The following is a 19,886-nucleotide window of genomic DNA, read 5'->3' as shown; positions in this document are numbered from 1 at the left end:
CCCGAAGCCTAGTTTAAAATCATCTCCAACCTTCATTGAGGTATAATCCATCTCGACAATAAAGATGGCAACTGACTGAGAAATCAGCCCAGTGCGCTAAAAATCCAAAACCCTCCTTCCTACACCAATCTTTTAGCTACGCATTAACCTCCCTAATCTCCCGCTGCCTCCCTGGACTAGCGCGTGGCATAGGTAGTATTTCTGAAAATACTACCTTGGATGTCCTTGTCTTAAGTTTGTGACCTATGTCCCTGAAATCATTCTTTAGGACACCCCTTCTTCCTCTAACTCGGTCATTGGTGCAAACATGCACCAAAACCGCCGGGTCATTCCCAGCCCCTCCCAACAATTTGTCTACCCGATCCGCAATATGCCGAGCCCGAGCACCAGGGAGACAACACACTGTTCGGCATGCACGGTCCCGGTAAGAGATTGCCCTATCTACCTTCCTAATAATTAAATTCCCTATCACCACAATCTGCCTGGGTCCCTGAGTAACTTTGGTCCCCTCTATGCTGGAGAGACCGTTCCCCTGGTTGCTAGAGGAAGCAGTCTCACCCAACTCTACCAATTCTGAACTGCCTTCCACAGTACCTTCATCCAATCTGGCAAATCTGCTGGGATTGCTTAGCTCATAACTGGCCTGCCTCTTCCTCTTTCTGATACCCCTAGTAATTGTTACCCAGCTGCCTGCCTGTGCATCCTCCTTAATTCGGCAATAGATCGTGCCAGCTCCTTGGCCCAGGCTGGTTCCACGATCTCCGCCGCACCCGCAGACAAGCGTCCCCCAAGGTCCTCGGCCTCGCATACCGTGCACTGCCCCCCCCCCCCCCTGGTCTGACTGTCCACCAGGCAATTTGGACTCACACCGAGTACAGGTGTAGTACATTACAGACACAGCCTTGGATTTGGCCCTGGTCCTTCTTTCTGACATATTGCAAAACAGAAAGGTAAATGAGACACACTGTAGAACCATCTTATAACAAAAAAGAACTGTACAGTATATGGCAAAATGTACCACTATAGAAATACACAATAATATAGTGCTTCAGCTAAGACTAGAATCAGAAGTGTTCTGTAATGTACGCCCACATGATGTACAGCAGATAGAAAACACAGAAACAAAAAAAATATATAAGAAACAGCAAAGCCACTTTATATCTACTGGTTCTCCATCCCCAGGGATGTGTCTGTCTCAGAGTGTCCTACAAGCAGGGAGGGAAATGGCTGATAAGCTTGCCAGAGCCATGGACAAAAACCACGCCCACTCATCTCTTTACTGGTCTGCACAAAATCAGCAAAAAAACCCGAAAACATTTGTAATTGCAGAAAAAAAACACACATCAGAACCTGGTGGGGACTGCGCTACAGCGACAGCTCCCCACCAGCATAATATGCCTCACTACCTGTTTGCACAACAACTTCTCCTCCAAATGCCAGCTGACAGGCTGGGCAACTGGACCACAAGCATCTCCGCCTCCACAGCAGTCACGGGCGACCGAAACATGCTGCTGTGGCTCCCGGGGCAGCCCGCATCGCCTCCCTGTATGTGGCTGGGTCCCGGATACTACCCAAGAGCCAGGTGACCCTTGTCCCATGATCCCTACATAAATCAGGGGAGGGCGGCACTAAAGCGCCTCAGGCGCTCTCCCTGAAGTAGCCGCGGCGGTCACCCGGTGATCACAGCGGATAAATCCTAGTTATCTATAAAAAAACACAAAAAAACTCTAAAACGAGACTAAAGGTGCCCTACTCCTTAGACACCAACAAAAAACTTAGCTCTTCCTGTGGAGGGGGCATAGAGGGGAGGGAAGCAGGCTAGACCATTTTTTTAGTGCCATTACTCCCACAGTGCCCTCTGTACCCCAAGATGAGCAGTGTTCCCCAACTAGTGTGAAAGAGAAAATGCAATCTAGGAGTCACTATATCTGGATCTTTGAGTCACTATTGGTGACTTAAAGGTAGGTAAGCAATGTAAAAAAGCAATGAGAAAGGCAAGTCAGATTCTTGGTTGCATAGGGAGAGGTATCATTAGCAGAAAGAAAGTAGTAATAATGCCACTGTATAGATCACTGGTACGGCCTCATCTAGAATGCTGTGTTCAATTCTGGAGGCCACATCTCCAGAAGGATATAAACATATTAGAGACTGTGCAAAGAAGGGCAACTAACATGGTGCATGGACGACATAATAAAACCTACCCGGAAAGACTAAAATATCTTAATATATATAGTTTGGAGCAGAGAAGAGAACGGGGGATATATTATAGAAACTTTCAAATATATCAAGGGTTTTAACAAGGTACAGGAGGGAAACATTCTTCAAAGGAAGAGAAGTATTAGAACACAAGATCCTGCACTAAAACTGGAGGGAAGTAGGTTCAGAGGAAATCGGAGGAAAAACTACTTCACAGAAAGAGTAGTGGATAAGTGGAAAAGCCTTCCATCAGAGGTGATAGAGGCTAATAGAGTAGAGCAATTTAAACATGCTTGGGATAGATATAATGATATTCTTATAAAGCACAAAGGATCAAATAGGGTTTTAGGTTTTTCATAGGGTAAAAAGTGGGCAGTCTAGATGGGTCAAGCGGTTCTCATCTGCAGTCAAATTCTACGTTCCTAAGTAGCTTACAATAGAGTTTGATGAAAGCTCTTCCATAGAGCCCTACATTTGAATAAGCACTATTCGAGCACTTTGCTGCTCCAAGTTTTGAGGAGGAAGCTGCAAAATTAAGTTTTGAACAACCATGAGTGTATACCTGAGTGAATGTGAAATTTCATTTGTTTCCATCATGACAAATAAAAGCTTTGTTTAGATAGGATAGTGAGCTAAATATAATTTTATTTTAAAAGCATTATACAGTCATATATAGATCCAATTAGTGAAACTTTAGAAAGTTACTTAAAAAATAGTTATTATGAAAAATAGAGATACGAGTTATGTATCCTTTACGTAGAGTTTGATGCAGTTACAGGGCCTAAAACACTTTTTTAAATATTTATTTTTTAAGCTGTGAAACCGTCTCAGGTCCACTGTTTTGCTAGCAGTGCTAGATTCAAAGATATTGGAACTAACAGCAGTTGTCATGCCAGAAAGTGCTGGAGGGCATGAAAGATCTGAGACATATCTCCCCTACAGCACAAAGGGCTTCTCTTCACTCTAGGAAACTCCTGATGATGTCACTATTTTGACGTTATATTATTTCTAGGTATATAGGCCCCCTTGAGCACTGTGGACAGCAATCAGGTGGCCAGAAACCATAAGTAACAGCTCCTGTCCACTACAACAGAACCAGAGGCTTTCAATAATGAACGTCAGCTGGGAAAAATGCGCTGCAGTATTGGACGTGAATGATCATACCATGGGTCAGTAAGTGGTTAATATGAAGCTCCTATGTATAATGTTTTACTTAAATTGAACTAGAGTCTATGAACCTCGTGTAGACTTACCCTAGCATCTGTAACTTTAAATTCCCTCAAGATGTACTGAGGCATGTTGTATTCAGCCATTGGATCCACTACAAAGTATTGATATCGAGCAGAACGCTCAGCTGGCCAATACTGATGACACTTTTCCTATAAAAGAAAAAAAAAATGCATTATGTGGAACTCTTGGATATTTTACATCAATACATATTTGTAGGTCATACACAGGTCATAATGTTGCTAAATATACCATAAAGTGATATTTGCATATAAATTGAAGCAACATTTGCTGTGTACTTTGTTGTGAGATTTTGGGGCATTTTCAATTCTTTGAATTCCCAGCGGCGTTAAAACTATTACCGTTATTACGGTAATAGTAAGCTGGATTTCAGCTCACGGCTCGCTGAAATCCAGCGAGAAAACTACCGTAATAACGATATTTACGCACACTATTACCGTAACAACGTTAATAGTGCGCACGCCGCGAGATTTTTGCCTATAACGCCAAGAATTGAATATGCCTCTTTGTGTGGCTCATTTCATAATGTTGTTGTTTGTTTTCAAAGTGATAAAGAGGATTTATGCTATTCTCCCCCCTTCTTGTGCCAGTTTGACACCAAAATGAAGAGCTATATTAATTAATGAGCACATGATTTTTTCTCACGTTCTGTGAATTTTACATTTCTGTGTTCCCTAGCCTGATCTACTTGGGATATAGCACCATATTGACTTGTCTTTCTAATAATTCAGTTAGGAATGTATAAGATTTGTTTTGTACAATGAACCAACTGGTTCCAATGCTATAAGATGAATAACTTACTCTGCCCAGTTCTCTAAGTTTTGTTAACATTACAACAATTGTGGAATTATTTTCCCATAGCATTCTCCAGAAATCTTCAGTGGTCTCTGCAAGGGGCCCTTGTGTTGCAATGTAGGCTTTTTGTTGCCTGAAAAATGACAGAAAATATTAGTATGTACGCAGAAATATCACAACTAGTGCTGGAACAAATGCCATTGCAGGGGATGCGTTAGCTATAGGGCTTGGAGGTGAGGAAGGCTCATTGATGCTGGTCCATTTGCTTTCGAGATCCCGCTCTGCTCTTCAGAGCATTGTGGGGGGCCTGTGCTTGTGAAGAGAAGCTCCATTTGGGCTTCAGAAACTGCACCGACCCCTGTGCTCCCTCAAAAGATGAGAGCAGATTCCTTGATAGGATGGACTGGCATCATTCCCCTGCCCCCTCGCCCCAAATTTTGGTATGGTGACAATGGAGCGCTATGCCTCTGATCACAATTGAGTAATATACAGAACATGCTTTACCTGTATCCATCTATAAAGCTGGCATTGATATAATCTGACCCTTCCACTCCTCTGATTGGCTGCAAGCAAACCCTTGTGGTCTCATATGGCATGATGTTAACAAGGCGATTCTTAAATTTGTTGCATGGAAGATTGGCACTGATGAATCTGGAAGTGTGAGCTTTTGAATTGGCAAGGCGCTGAAAGGAAAAACAGTTGCTCTATTACTTCTAAGCCTTGTATGTCTTTCTTCACACACAAAGATCAGACATTTGAGGGAAAGGAGGGGGGGGGGGGGGGGGGTTCAACTACCAGTCCTGTTGGAACCTTGGAACCTCGTGTGGTGAAACTTTGGATGTTAGAGCACTAAAACATCACTGATTTTTTACTGTACCTCATAGAGGTGCAAGCAAAATTCAGCAACAATTTACTTACTGTGATACTTAGATGTGCACGCAGGCTCAGACGGGATTTTGCATTGAATTGAATTCCCCCCTAGCACTGTATGCAGCAAGTAAGTAATCCTCTGAACACACATTTATGATTAATTCAATGTGGAAGCAAATTTTTTTTTATATACACAACATAATTACATTGTGTGAAGGATTACTTTTTTGTGGCAATATCCTCAGTAGACTTTTTCTGCTTGTACCTGACCACTTTAATTGAAAGGTGTGCAATAATTGTCATTTGTATAGTATTTCAACTAATTACAGTATGTTTTGTATAGGCCAGTTTCAGGCAGTTGTACATTGAATTAAAATCACACAAACAGTCATGTCAGTTCACATGCAACGCCTTAAGTCCTTGATTGTTGCAATGTCTGTTCAAGTATTTATAAAAATTAAAATCACAATAATTGAATTTTTATAAGTATAATAAAATTAGTTATGTCAACTGAGCACTACTACAAATATCCATCCCCAAATATTTATGTACCATGCACATTGTCACGGAATTTCAGAGATGGTCGCTAACCGGTATTAGCGCAACTGAACAGGGAGGCGTGGAGTCGAATGTACCCCCGGTATTCACCGGGGACCCGCGCAAGGGAGTTTGGGCTTAGCTGCAGAGGGTACGCAGGTCTTGGTTTTCCAAGACATTCACCGGTGTAGCGACAGTAGTAGACAGACGTAGTCAGGCAGTCCAGGTGAAAGCCAAATGAGCGGTGCGGTACACAGGGAAGTTCCAGAGAGAAGTCAGGTCTAGCCAAATAGTCTAACCAGCCGGGCAGCAAGGTACCAAAATGAAACACAGGAGAATAGTAACAGGAAGCCGAGTCAGAACCAAAGAACACTGGATCAGAAGTTCAGGAAGCGCTGGAGCAGGAGTGAACCAATACTCTGGCACCCAACATGTGTCAGAGGGTGCTCTATATACCATAAGGTGCATCCTGATTGGGTGATGGGTATTTGGTGGTCAGACATGCTGTCCACTGACAGGCGAGTGGAGATAGCATCCCGCTGCCTAGCAACTGGACGCAACTGAACAGAGCATGCGCACGCATTGCGTGCAAGGAACAAGGAGCATCCCGTTGCTAGGCAACAGGAAGCGGCTGATGAGAGGGTGTAGGCGTCAGTCTTCTGCACCAAGTGTCAGTGTGGAGACGGCGTCCGACAGTACCCCCCCCCCCCCCCAGAAGACGCAGCATTGGAAATCTGATTCTTCAAAAACTTTGATAGATGGGGGGCATGTAGGTCTTTCTTATTCACCTAGGACCTTTGTTCGGTAATAAGCGTAGATGTTAGGAATCCCAACCTGCAGGGTTGGATCTGGCCAGAGATTCCCTCGCTAAACCTTTGAAATAACAATTGTTCTACAAATTCAAAATGAACTGGTTTGAAACCATGCAAGATAAAGAAAAAATCAGGCTCAGAAATTTTTGGAGACCTTAACATTGTGGGGCCCATTTGTCAAAGGGAGAAATCAGAGGAGGAGTTAGTGCAGTGCATTTTGGACTACATACACTCCCACCTCCTTCTGCAAGCTCTGGCTTTGCAGGCAAGTGTTTGGAGGGCTGTGTGGAGATGTCCAGGGGTCTGTGGGGAAATCTAAGTGAAAAAAGGGACATGCAGGGGAGTTGTGAAATAAATGTGGGGACATTCTGTGGTAAGTGGGGGATTGAGGGCCCCAAACACAGTACTATTAACAAATGTCCCCCTGAGAATACAGCTGCAAAAGGCAATAATGAGAGAGAATCTTTCACAATAATATCAACATCCAAGGCAGAAAGAACCATTTACCAGATCAAGAACGGGCAATTGTGCATCTAATAGTATAACACTCACCAATGCAATGACAAATGCACTGAAAAAATGTTTATAGATATACCAGGCATAGTTACAGGCTGTAGAAAGCTGTACCTACACACATAATGGACAACTCCAGCCTGACCGAGATTTTGTCAAATTTTATTATATTCTGCGGTGATGTATCAAACTTCCATTTAAGAAAAAAATATTGCAACTTTTTTCATTTTAACTTGATCACATGTAAAAACATTTGTAAATAAAGTTTACAGCACATTTACACAAAAGACACCTAATTCAAAATAAATTGGGATATATACTTAAATAAATCAATCATCTTCCCGGAGCCAAATGCGGCCAGAGCAGAGAGCCAAACCCTGAGGCAAGGTCCTTGCAAGTATTTTTTGGAGTGAGATTTAAAGACAAATCTCCTGCCCTAAACATAGCGGCACCAGGGATGGAGAGGAGGATGAGCCCCCCGCTTAGCAAGAAGCATGCGGTTCCAGGTGTTGGTAAAGGAGCTTGGCGGTGGCAGCAGAGCGTCCCTGTAGCATTTAGAAGGGGCGCATTTGCAATAAAGAAAGGGGGGGTGGCAAAACAAACCCAGCTGGTCCCCAGCAACATGACAGGGTGGCATAGGAGGTCCATAAAATATAAAAGAGAATACAGAAACTGCACATGTACCAAATATCAGATGTGTGCAGGTAGCTATGCATCAGCTTTTGACTGCACATTCCTGAAAACTCAGTTTCACACAAACAATGTTAGTAGCATACAACAATATTCAAATAATGTAATCAGCACTTGCTCTGAGCCAAACCTCAACACATATTAACAGAGACTTCGTTAGGAAAGGTGGCTACAAGCTCAGAATACAGGTTTTTATAGGTTAGCATAAATTAACATAACAGGTGTGTATAGGTGATCAGTACCGAATTAGAAGACAGTTTTCTTTACATATTTTGGACATTTCATATAAAATGTGTAACAACACTTGTTAATACACACAATCTAATATATAAATGTCTAGTGGCGTGTGTTAGTCTGTCTGTCTGTGTGTGTGTGTGTGTGGAAAAAATAAAACCAAGCTGCAGCGCCACCTGCTGGGCGGAGTTATACACTGACCTACTAAATTCTTAGTGTGTGTGGAAAAAAAAATTCAGAAAGGGCTGAAATTTGGTATACTAAGATGTTTTTAATTTTTTAATTTAATTTGTTAATTGTTAAAAGTGTTTATAAAGATTTAAAAAAAAATATATATATATTTCTTGAAGGAGAAGTGACAGTTGGGAGTGGTTGGTGGTTGCCGGGGGTGACAGTGGGGAGTGGTTGGTGGTTGAGGCCTGGGCTATGGCCCAAATGCATGACAAGAACCTTTTTAACACCTTAAGTAGCTTGATTTGACTAGAATGCATGAGTATCATGCACGGGTTAACTTGTTAATATATATTTTTTTCAAATATAGATGAGTGAATATGGGCAGCACAGTGGCCTAGTGGTTAGCACGTCTGCCTCACAGCACTGGGGTCATGAGTTCGATTCCCGACCATGGCCTTATCTGTGTGGAGTTTGTATGTTCTCCCTGTGTTTGCGTGGGTTTCCTCCGGGTGCTCCGGTTTCCTCCCACACTCCAAAAACATACTGGTAGGTTAATTGGCTGCAATCAAAAATTGACCCTAGTCTCTGTCTGTCTCCCTCTCTGTCTGTCTTTGTGTGAGTGTGTGTATATATTAGGGAATTTAGACTGTAAGCTCCAATGGGGCAGGGACTGATGTGAATGAGTTCTCTGTACAGCGCTGCGGAATTAGTGGCGCTATATAAATAAATGATGATGATGATGATGATGAGTGAATGATTTGTAAAACTCTAAATCTCAGAGCTTAATAACGTTACATCAATTTCCGTTCCATCAGCAAGAGTTACCTTTTCACCTTAAACAATCTCTACATTATCTTTTGTAATAAGATGTTTTAATGATTTTACACTATGGAAGCACCCCCTTTTACTTCACTGATCTTTAGCTTGATTATTCTCCCATGGAGACCAGGCAATGTGGAGGGGAAGTGGCAGGGATTACGATCCGCTCCTATTTGAGGATAGAAGATCTTATGGAGTGAACGCTCTATCTCAGGAAAACTATAAACTTTCATAAACTCTTGAAAAAAAGCGAATGGGTCTGTATACACACTTTCTGACAAGCATTTGCCTTGCATTTGTTTCAATGCGGCCTACAAGCATAAATGCTCAATACAATATAGTGGAGCTCTCTGACACCACCCATTAAGTCTCAACTTCCTTTTATGGGAAATTGTGCTGTAAGTCTTTTGGGATGGTAGTTTTGGGTAGCTGATTTTTAGAGTTTGTTTTAAATTCAGATTCTGCTGTTTCCAATAAAGCCTCAAATTATTATAATATGACTGATTCTCAGACTGCAATTGAGAAAGTTGGACTGCTCAAGCTTAAACATTTTCGTAAAAATTCAACATGGAATTCAAATTGGTAGGGTCCAAATAGTATTGTGAATATGATAGGTACTATAATTTTCAAAATTAATAGATCACATATTAAAAATATCAGAAGACAATCTGAACTGAAACTCTTCATATTTTTCAGATTTACGAAACTAAAGAAAATTAAAGTACAGGTAAAGTTGTGTAACCTTTATAGGTGCTACAAGTGAGTAAGTAGAAATTACTGCACAACATATTAACATGGTTACTGAGGATTGGAAGATAAACACTGGTGTTCAAATCAATTTAGTAATGTGACAGGATGGACTGCCTATGCCACCCTGTCTGTTGTTGCTGGGAACCGGCTGGACTTACTTTGCCACCGTTCCCTTTCGTTATCCAAAAAGCGCCCTCTTGCCGTAGTAGGAGGGGCTTACACAAGCTGCCACCACTGGACTCCTTACCGGCATCAAGTACCGGTGTTTCTTCTGCGTAACTGACGCTGCTAGCATGTCTCCTTGCTGGTGTACCTGGCTGGTAACTCCGGACCTCTTACTATGGATCCGGGTTGCTGTGAATGGATCCCCCCTGGCCTATCACACTAACCAGGGCTGCTGGGTAGCGCAGAGCATTGGCACTAGAATAGCTTGGGTCCAAACCACAGAGACAGCTGGAGAGCGGATTAGATTTTAGGGTCTAATCTGTAGATCACAGGAAAACAGCAATATTGAAGATGATTCCAAGCAGGTCTTTAAAGCAAGATGGTTTATTTGCTCATGCACACTGGTGGAAGGTCCCAGTGTGATCAGGTCAGATGATAATTCAGAAGAATACTAACATGCTCACAGAGCTCCTCTTTTATACAGTTCAGAAATAGTCTATTTTTAGAAACAGGATATATTCTATTGACACAAACATGAATTTACATACATTTCAAGGCTAACAAAATTTACACTTATCTATGAAATTCACTCTAGCAAAGGCCACACAGTAACGACCCCCTGATGAGGTCTTTGGCCAGAGCAGGCATGACACTTCATCACAAAACTTCGTTAGCACTTTCTGCTATCAGACTTCCTTGCACATGTCCTAATTGCAGGTTTCCACAAGCAACCTTACAAATCCTAAACAAAGACACTTCCATACTAAATACATTCCAATACACACAAGACTTCCATCCACAAAGGCCTGTTGTATCAGATATATGCATCAGAAATAAGGCTTATCCTTTATTAAGATGAAAACAGGAAAGACCAACTTGTCTACCCTGGTCTCAGAGATAACGACTTCCTATCTTACAATAAACAAAAATAGGTGCCCTATCCCCCTCTCATAACATGTATAAAGAAAGATCTAAAAGCATGGGATAAACTCATGATATCGTGGGTTGGACGGATAACGTCAGTGAAAATGAATTTTTTCCCAAGACTATTATATCTTTTCCACACCCTCCCTATCAGGGTCCCCACCTCAGCCTTGAAAATGTTACAAACCCTCATAATGCGGTTTATATGGTCAAACAAGAGGCCCAGGATCTCTGCTCGCATTTTACAACACTCTCACACAGCGGGCGATCTCGGCATTCCTAACATACGCAACTACTACTACGCTGCACGGCTGGCTCAGTGTGTACAATGGCACTCTCCCCCTGGAACTAGGATATGGGTGGACATAGAGTCGGATATACTGGGTGGTTCACCGATTTGCTCTGTTCTCTGGCTATCAGCCGCACAGCGTCCAGCCTCTATTCGAGCTTATCCAGTCCTGGCCCTATCTCTCTCAATCTGGTCTAGATGTAACCGTTTAGTATCCCTCTCTCCTACCCCCTCAATTACGATACCCTGATGGTCTGACCCTGCCTTTACACCCGGATTGTCTCGCCCCGTGTACATAAAATGGGCAGGTCAGGGCAAACTGCTGCTACTTAACCATATAACTAAGACAACAATATTTCCACAATTCTCAGAGTTGGCAGAGCGGTGTGGTTTTGTCCTGAGACAGTTCCATCAGTATCTTCAGACATTACTATCAAACGGTTAAAGCTCAACTCTCTTCCAGACCACCCACTACATTTGAGAATTTGTGCCTTTCAGGCCCATCCTCCAAAGGTCTTATATCCATTCTCTACAATACCTTGCTCCCCGCCACTCCACCTGTTAAGGATTACTTTCAGACACAGTGGGAGGCGGACCTGGGGATTGTACTAGACCAGGAAGAGTGGTCAGATATTTATGAATGTACAGCCCATTGTTCTATAAATGTCTGCATCAAAAAAATGCTAACAAGCTGTTGCACAGGTGGTATTATGTCCCCTCTAGACTACAAAAAATATATCCACAGACTAGCGCTGATTGCTGGAGAAACTGTGGTCAAACGGGAACATTTATGCATATTTGGTGGGACTGTCCTGGGATCCGCCCATACTGGACAGCAGTCCTTGCGTTAGCCTCAGCAATTTTAGATACTCATATACCACCGGACCCTAAGCACATCTTACTTCCACTGCCCCTTCCAGACCTCACCAAATCTAAACATAAGCTTCTTAGACACATTATCAGCGCTGCCACATGTCAGATAGCGGCCTCTTGGAAGAATTCTACTCCTCCAACACTTCAGATGGTCAGTGGCCGGATTTTGCATACTTACCAGATGGAACACATCACTAGCGTACTGAGGGGCTCCTCCGTCTCCTTCTACAAAGTCTGGTCATCATGGGCTTTATATCATAATCAGACTCCAGTCCAGTTTTGGTGATATCCGAATATAGAATGGTATCTCTGAGCAAGTATATTCCTCTTTCATTTGATGCGTGATTCCTTAACCTCCCCTCCCCCCCTATGGCCCCTACATGTCCCCTACACTCCCATTATACCTTCCCCTCTATATCCTATAATTCTAAGATATTAAAACAACATCTTTCTAATACTAGATAAATATACAGTTACTTTCCAAATACGAAGAAGCCATGAGGGTGTTTTTTTTGGTTTTTTTTTGTTCTGCTGTATGTGGACACGTGTTGACTGTTTCTGATTGACCTCTCAATATTCTGTAATGCTTCCTTTTTTTTTTTTTTTACTGAAAAAAGATGTTTCTAATAAAAGTTTTGGAAAAAATAAAATAAAAAATAAGTGCTTATGCAGTTATATAAATATGCGCCCTGTGCTATTTCCTTTAAATACATTTTTACCAAAAGTTATTTATGATCCAGTCACAAGTAATAATCAGCAATGTAAGTGGACTGGAGGGGGAATTGTAAAGCTAATTTTCTGCATCCTATTTATTCCATGGAGAAATGGTTAAATTATTACAAAATTCATATATAAGACATGGAGAGTGCATGTATGCCATTTGGAAGATGCTGAGACTCCCTTGATAAGCTTGCAATAGCCTGGTGACACAAGTAGACTTATTGTTATGGCCATACCCTCCTCTTGCTTGCATATGGAGGGTATGTCTAGAGTATTGAAAAGGGTAACATAAAGCCAGCTAAAGGGATTTTTCCCAACACCGTTTTATCCATGACCACACACCAGCTGTCAATAGGGCAGGCCTGGTAATATCTACTTTGCCCACCCAGATTCAGCGCTCTTCCAGATGACTTTATTAACTGTGAAAGAGCCCCACCGCTTCTTAATGATGCTAATATGGGATTAATGAAGCTGCAGACTAGATCATATGGAGCAAAAAATGTATTTTACATCTTTGTCACAGAGACACAGAACTAGAAGTCATGTAGGAGAATCTGGAGCAGTATTGGCTAACCTGTGGCACTACAGGTGTTGTGAAACTAGCATACCCTTCCAGCAATAAGCTGCTATATATTGGCAAAGCATGCTGGGGCTTGTAGTTTCACAACACCTGGAGTGCCACAGGTTAATCAAAACTGATTGGAGGAACTGGCTGCAATAATACAGTATTATTGAGCATCAATCTCAAGGCTTGGACAACATTAAAAACTGTAGGGTGTCAGAGTTCTCACTTGAAGAACTCGCTAATGCAAATTTTGGCTACAGCCGCATCTGTTCAAACTTATGTTGTTGCTCAGCACTAATGCGGAATGGCAGGCTTCCTTGTCGACAGCAGAAAACTTGTTAAAAAATGACTTGCAAACCAACTTATTATAATTTAATAGACTATTGGTGAAGATTTCCTTTACAGAACAGAAATCTTCACAGAAAACAGTTGAGGCAGCCATTGTATTGGTTGAACCAATAGTAATAATGAGAAAACAGCCTATCAATTCACTAGAAAATGGTTCTCTATGAACGCTGTGGAGAAAAACAAAACAAAACATAGTACTACAGCACCAGACTGAGGAAATATGTAACAACAAAATTATACAATGGAACAGTAAATAAATCATGTTTGAATATTTGACTATAATGTGTCTCTGTGGGGTGATTTGCAAACACATGAATACTGGACCAGCTCACAAATTGGCTGCCTCCACTCTGTATAGAGAAGTCATAGGCACTTATAAAACATTTAAATATTAATATGTTATATAGAATGAAATACTACACTGTATTTATGTTGTCATTTAATGTCAGAACAGCACTGTAACCTTGGAAAATCATTAGAACTCATGGCAATGCATTATTTTTTATCATAAAATGTATTTTGTCAATATAAAGAGAAAAGTGACTCAAACAGTCACCACCAATTAGTGAAAGATAAGATTAATTTAACTGATTGAAAGGCTCTAAGATATAAACTGTTCACAAACTTGGATTTCTAAAAAGGCGTTTGCTTTTTAACTTTTATAACCCATTTTATGTATTACACCAAAAGGACACCTAAAAACTTTGAGTATCTGTGCGATTCTTACCTTAAACTCTAGCTCCATGCCTATTACATGTTCTCCAACTTCAATCTGGGCTAATTTCTGGATATATGTGTACAGATTCCTTGCTGGAACTTCTGTGTTCCCACATGCCACAGCTTCAAACAATGCATCATGAATGAAACTGTACTGATCCTCAGTCTGCACCATATAATTCCGCTGTGAGCGCATTAGTGTCACATGACCATAAATATCGACGGTTTTCTCATGTTTTATTCTCTCGAGCATTGCATCGATAACTATAAAACAGCCAGTTCTCCCAACACCAGCACTAGAAAAAAAGATTGTTCAACACATGCACATATTAAAGATGACCATCCAAACGTACAGTGAATGCACAACGATTTAAACCTTAGGCACTAAGGCAGAGGTGCCAAAACTCAGTCCTCAAGAGTTACCAACAGTTCATGTTTTCAGGATTTCTTTAATCATGCACAGGTGAGTTAGGGTATTTGGCAGGGTCAGTAATTATCCCACCTGTGTCAATATACAGAAATCCTGAAAACATGACCTGTTGGTAGCTCTTGAAGACTGGGTTTGGACCCCTCTGCACTAAGGTATATTTGTTTGTTGATACAGTTATGTAAAAATTGTGACCAACTGCAACAGCTGACTTAAAGGCACTGCTTTGTCTAAAAACACCAGATGTTAGATTATTACCCTTATATCAATAGCATTGGGAGGTGCTCCCTCAACACTATGTACTGTAGTTAATTAGACGGAAGATGAAGAAAAGGGTGAGTATTACATACTGTAGGTGCACACTCTCTTATGACTACATATTTAAAACCACTAAGATTTTATTAAAGTGCATTAAAATTCATAGTAAACCTGTCTTATACAAAAGATCAAAAAAATAGTGTATCAAAAAGAAAGTAATATTAAAAAAAGTAAATGGTGATAAATGTGTGTTATTGTAAGGGGTTATTTTATGATAATTATCCTTTTATTTCACATTATGATTAATAAAGGCCCTCAAATATGATAAGTCAAATATCTATAGATTTATGTCTGCTGTTTCCATACCCAGCAATAACCGTAGCGAATCAACTTTTACACACTTTTGTTAACTTTTTCCTCATTGTATTTTAGGGTTGTTTATTTCTATGATGTAATTTTCCTTAGATATGGATGGAAAAGTCATTCCTTATTATATATATCTGAATCTATTAGGGTAAGTTATTATGTTATAATATTTGTTGCTTTAAAAGTAAGTGTCAGTTCTTGCTGAACTGGATCACTGCTGCTGTGCACGTCTAATTTGATAAATAAACAGGAACTGATCGATGGCATACTGAAGTTTTGAGACAATGTACTTAAGCTAGGTACACACTAAAGTTTTTTCACCTGATTATCTTGCGAGTCAAATGATAAACTGCTAGGTCCGATATTGCATTAGTGTGTATGCTCCCACAATCATGTTTTCTCGTACCAAAGTATATTGTATCATTTCATTTTATAACTGGACTAAAAATTTCTATAAATGATCGAATGATGTCGGGCAAATTCTGAAGTGTGTATGCGATCCAGACCAGCAATGTAGGCAGATCTCCATAGCATTTACAGAGTCACGGTCTTTTCAGCAGATAGTTATAACAGATGCAAAGCACAGATCTGAAGGTAACTCCTTTAAAGTCGTGCAAGTGTGTATGCGTGAATCAGCATGCTAATCAGGACTTTCAGTCGTTGTTAAAATCGTTCAAGATATCGCACTGGGAAAAATTTTCTGTAGTGTGTACCTAGCTTTACTCCTTGAGCAATCCAATAATTACACTGATCATTGCACTGAACGCCTTACTGTTACGAGCCGCGGCAGTGCCCAGCCGCCACGACTCTCCTACCTGCGTCCCGGCCGTCGCTATGACGACCGGGACGTCACTTCCAGGGGCCAGCCGACCGTTGCAACGGCCGGACGCTTTTCTGATCAGCGCCGCGTCCCGTAGCAACGGTAATAGTGTGCAGGCCGCGTTACTTTTGGCAGTAAAGCAGCCAATTGAATATGCCCTTTTGGATTGAATCTACTATCTTTCGTGTTCATTATGAGATTCCTCGCATGCTCCCAAAGCAAGCTATTGTACCTCTATGCTAGCAGTTTAACTTTTATTCCACAAAAAAACGAAAAAAAACAAAAACTTCTTAGGTACTAACATAAAATAACAAAATAAATATGGGACTGCACTCAGTGCACCAATGATGTTGGTTAAAAAGTAACTGAAACAGCAAGGACTTGAAACGTAAACAATACAGTATGTATGCCATGTTAACAGGGATCGTGATAATGGTTACTCAAACAAAGTCAACAGAAGTCAAACTGCTGATTAGAATAGCTCACTCTGCAGTAGTGGTATTAATTACTCCTGGTGTCCGCGATCATAAAGGAGACAGTCAGTACAGAAGGTGAGTCTAGTAATGCAATCCTCTTCGAAATTACCAGTACTCCGGCTTAGTACAATAGGGAATAAGAGATCTCATTATACAGTATAGTGTACTGTATGACAAAATTCTCCAGTCTTGTGTCCCTTCAAGTAAAATTGACTGACAACAGTTGGATGCTGGAGTTAATGTTATTTTCAATAAAATCCAGGGCTGTTTAAACAATGTTGATTAAAAGAACTTGTAGAAGTAGTTCCTTAAGGGAACCATAGTATACAAATATCATTATTTACCGTAGACACAAATGTATTATACGGTACCTGAACATTTGTGGGAATGAATATAACAGAAAATACATATTCATAAATAAATGCAGTCAGAGAACTGTACTATAATTTTAATGACCGGTACACTGGCCACCCTGCGGCTGTCTGGCGGCTGACAGCATTGCGCGACAATAACTGTAACTCTAACAGTCTGGTCACTTTTAGATATAGAGCCACAGAAACATAAATATACACTAGTTTGTGAAAAACGGCAAGCAGATGAGGGAGCATAGCAGGAGAGAGTCAACCCTGTGAAGCAAAAAATGGTATCTCTGATGAGGAAGCCCAGAAAACAGCGGACAAGGAGAGACACTAATAAGCTCTCCCATTACGAGCACAACAATTGCAGAAATGCAAACGTTTCACAGGGCTCCAGAGTTAGAAGGAATAGATGCTCTTATGGTTCCATGGACAAGTCACCTGGGGTATGTCTTCCCTCTGTTTCCACTCAACACTTACAGTCATGGACAAAAGTTTTGGGAATGACAAGTATTGGTTTTCACATAGTTAGCTGCTTCAGTGTTTTTAGACATTTTTGTCAGATGTTACTATGGTATACTGAAGTAAAATTACAAGAATTTCATAAGTGTCAAAGACTTTTATTGACAATTACATTAAGTTTATGCAAAGAGTCAATATTTGCAGTGTTGAAGACCTCTGCAATTTGCCCTGGCATGCTGTCAATCAACTTCTGTGCCACCTACTGACTGACTGGCCACCTATTCTTGCCGAATCAATGTTTGGAGTTTGTCAGAATTTGTGGGTTTTTGTTTGTCCACCCACCTCTTGAGGATTGATCACAAGTTCTCAATGGGATTAAGGTTTGGGGAGTTTCGATGTTTTGATCCTTAAGCCACTTAGTTGTCACTTTTGCCTTATGGCAAGGTACTCCATTACGCTGGAAAAGGAACTGTTTGTCACCAAACTGTTTTCAGATGGTTGGGATAAGTTGCTCTTGGAGGATGTTTTGGTATCATTCTTTATTCATGAATGTGTTCTTAGGCAAAATTGTGAGTGAGCCCACTCCCTTGGCTGAGAAGCAACCCCACACATGAATGGTCTCAGGATGCTTTACTGTTGGCATGACACAGAACTGATAGTAGCGTTCACCTTTCCTTCTCCAGACAAGCGTTTTTACAAATGCCCCATACAAGCTGAAAGGGGATTTATCAGAGAAAAGGACTTTACCCCAGTCCTCAGCTGTCCAATCCCTGTACCTTTGGCAGAATATCAGTCTGTTTTTCCTGAAGAGAAGTGGCTTCTTTGCTGGCCTTCTTGACACCAGGCCATCCTCCAAAAGTCTTCGCCTCACTGTGCATGCAGTCACACCTGCCTGCTGCCATTCCTGAGCAACCTCTGCACTGGTTGTGCCCCGATCCCACAGCTGAATCAACTTTAGGAGACTGTCCTAGAGCTTGCTAGACGTTCTTGGGCACCCTGAAGCCTTCTTCACAACTATTGAACTCTCTCTCTCTTTGAAGTTCTTGATGATCCGATAAATGGTTGAGTTAGGTGCAATCTTACTAGCAGCAATATCCTTTGTCTGTGAAACCCTTTTTTGCAAAGCAATGATGACTGCATGTGCTTCCTTGCAAGTAACCATGGTTAACAGAGGAAAAACAATGATTTCAAGGACCACCCTCCTTTTAAAGCTTCCAGACTGTTATTCTAACTCAATCTGCATGACAGAGTGATCTCCAGCCTTGTCCTTGTCAACACTCTTACCTGTGTTAACGAGAGAATGGCTGACCTGATGTCAGCTGATCCTTTTGTGGCAGTCTGAAATACAGTGGAAATGTTGTTTTTGGGATAAAGTTTATTGTCATGGTAAAGAGGGACTTTGAAATTAATTTCAATTCATCTGATCACTCTTCAAGACATTCTGGAGTATATGCAAATTGCCATTATAAAAACTGAGGCAGTAGACTTTGTGAAAAATAATATTTGTGTCATTCTCAAAACTTTTGACCATGATTGTACACTCTAAAACAGATCCGAATGGAAAGGGCAGAAGTGGTAGAAATTCTTCCACTTTGGCAACAGTGTCTATGGTTTCCTGTAGCCTGGGAAAAGCTCAAGAAACAGCCTTGGCCTCTGCCTCCTCAGGCTGATCTACTGCGCCAAGGCTAAGTTCTTCTTTCTATTCCAGGGGGGGCTAGCTTTGATGGCAGAGATTGAGCAGAAGCTGCTCAGGAAAATAAAATATCAAAATAAGTAATCAACAAACTGTTACAGGCATGGAAGATGAATTATTCAGATTTCAAGATTTGGATGAAATCTATTGCATGGTGTGACTCTACATTCAATCCTGCAATAGCAACAATTTCACACATTTATGACATTCTCCAGAATGATTTAAGCAAAGGTCTTGCTTTAGATACAATCAAGGTACAAGTGACAGATTGTGTTCTTAGAAGTTAGCCTCAGAAGATGTAATTCACTTTTTCTAAGCATTGAACAAGATTCATCCCTCCATCAGATCCTTTGTAGCTCCATTGGACCTTAATTGCAAGTAGTTTCATTGAGATGGATAACACAGAAGATTATATTCCTTGTATCAATTTGTGTGCTCACAAACTTGAGAATGGCAGACACCCTTAGGAATTTCTTCCTAAAGTGTTCCACATTAATCAGGCGGTTGCCATCTTTCAGTCCACAGTCAAAGGATGGAAATTAAACTACATTCATTTAGATTGGTGAGAGTAATTTCCATCTTTTCAGGACATAAGGATTCAGAAACAAATAACAACTTTTTGTAATAACTGCTGGGCCTAGGAAAAGGACATGCTCCTTCTAAACAAGCCATTTCCAAATGGATCAGGAAAGATAACATACAAGCGTGCAAGAAAAATGGCCTTGAGGTGGCAGAGATTCTGAGTGCCCACTCAACAAGAGTAGTGGCAACCTCTTGTGCAAGCAAGGC

The 19,886-nt window shown here is 41.1% G+C and overlaps 1 protein-coding gene across 1 annotated transcript in view; it reads right to left on the bottom strand.

The window, feature by feature from the left end:
• Window positions 1-19,886, bottom strand: part of LOC142149471 (receptor-type tyrosine-protein phosphatase S-like) — a 418,525-nt gene that overhangs the window by 40,239 nt on the left and 358,400 nt on the right. The window contains 4 exon segments of the mRNA XM_075204866.1: window positions 3,450-3,575; window positions 4,246-4,372; window positions 4,744-4,922; window positions 14,250-14,535. Coding sequence (XP_075060967.1) covers window positions 3,450-3,575; window positions 4,246-4,372; window positions 4,744-4,922; window positions 14,250-14,535 — 718 coding nt within the window.

This window comes from Mixophyes fleayi, chromosome 1, assembly GCF_038048845.1.
Source record: "Mixophyes fleayi isolate aMixFle1 chromosome 1, aMixFle1.hap1, whole genome shotgun sequence".
NCBI classification, from domain to species: Eukaryota; Metazoa; Chordata; class Amphibia; order Anura; family Limnodynastidae; genus Mixophyes; species Mixophyes fleayi.
The sequence above is the reverse complement of the archived record's forward strand: the minus strand, read 5'-3'. Positions and strand labels throughout refer to the sequence as shown.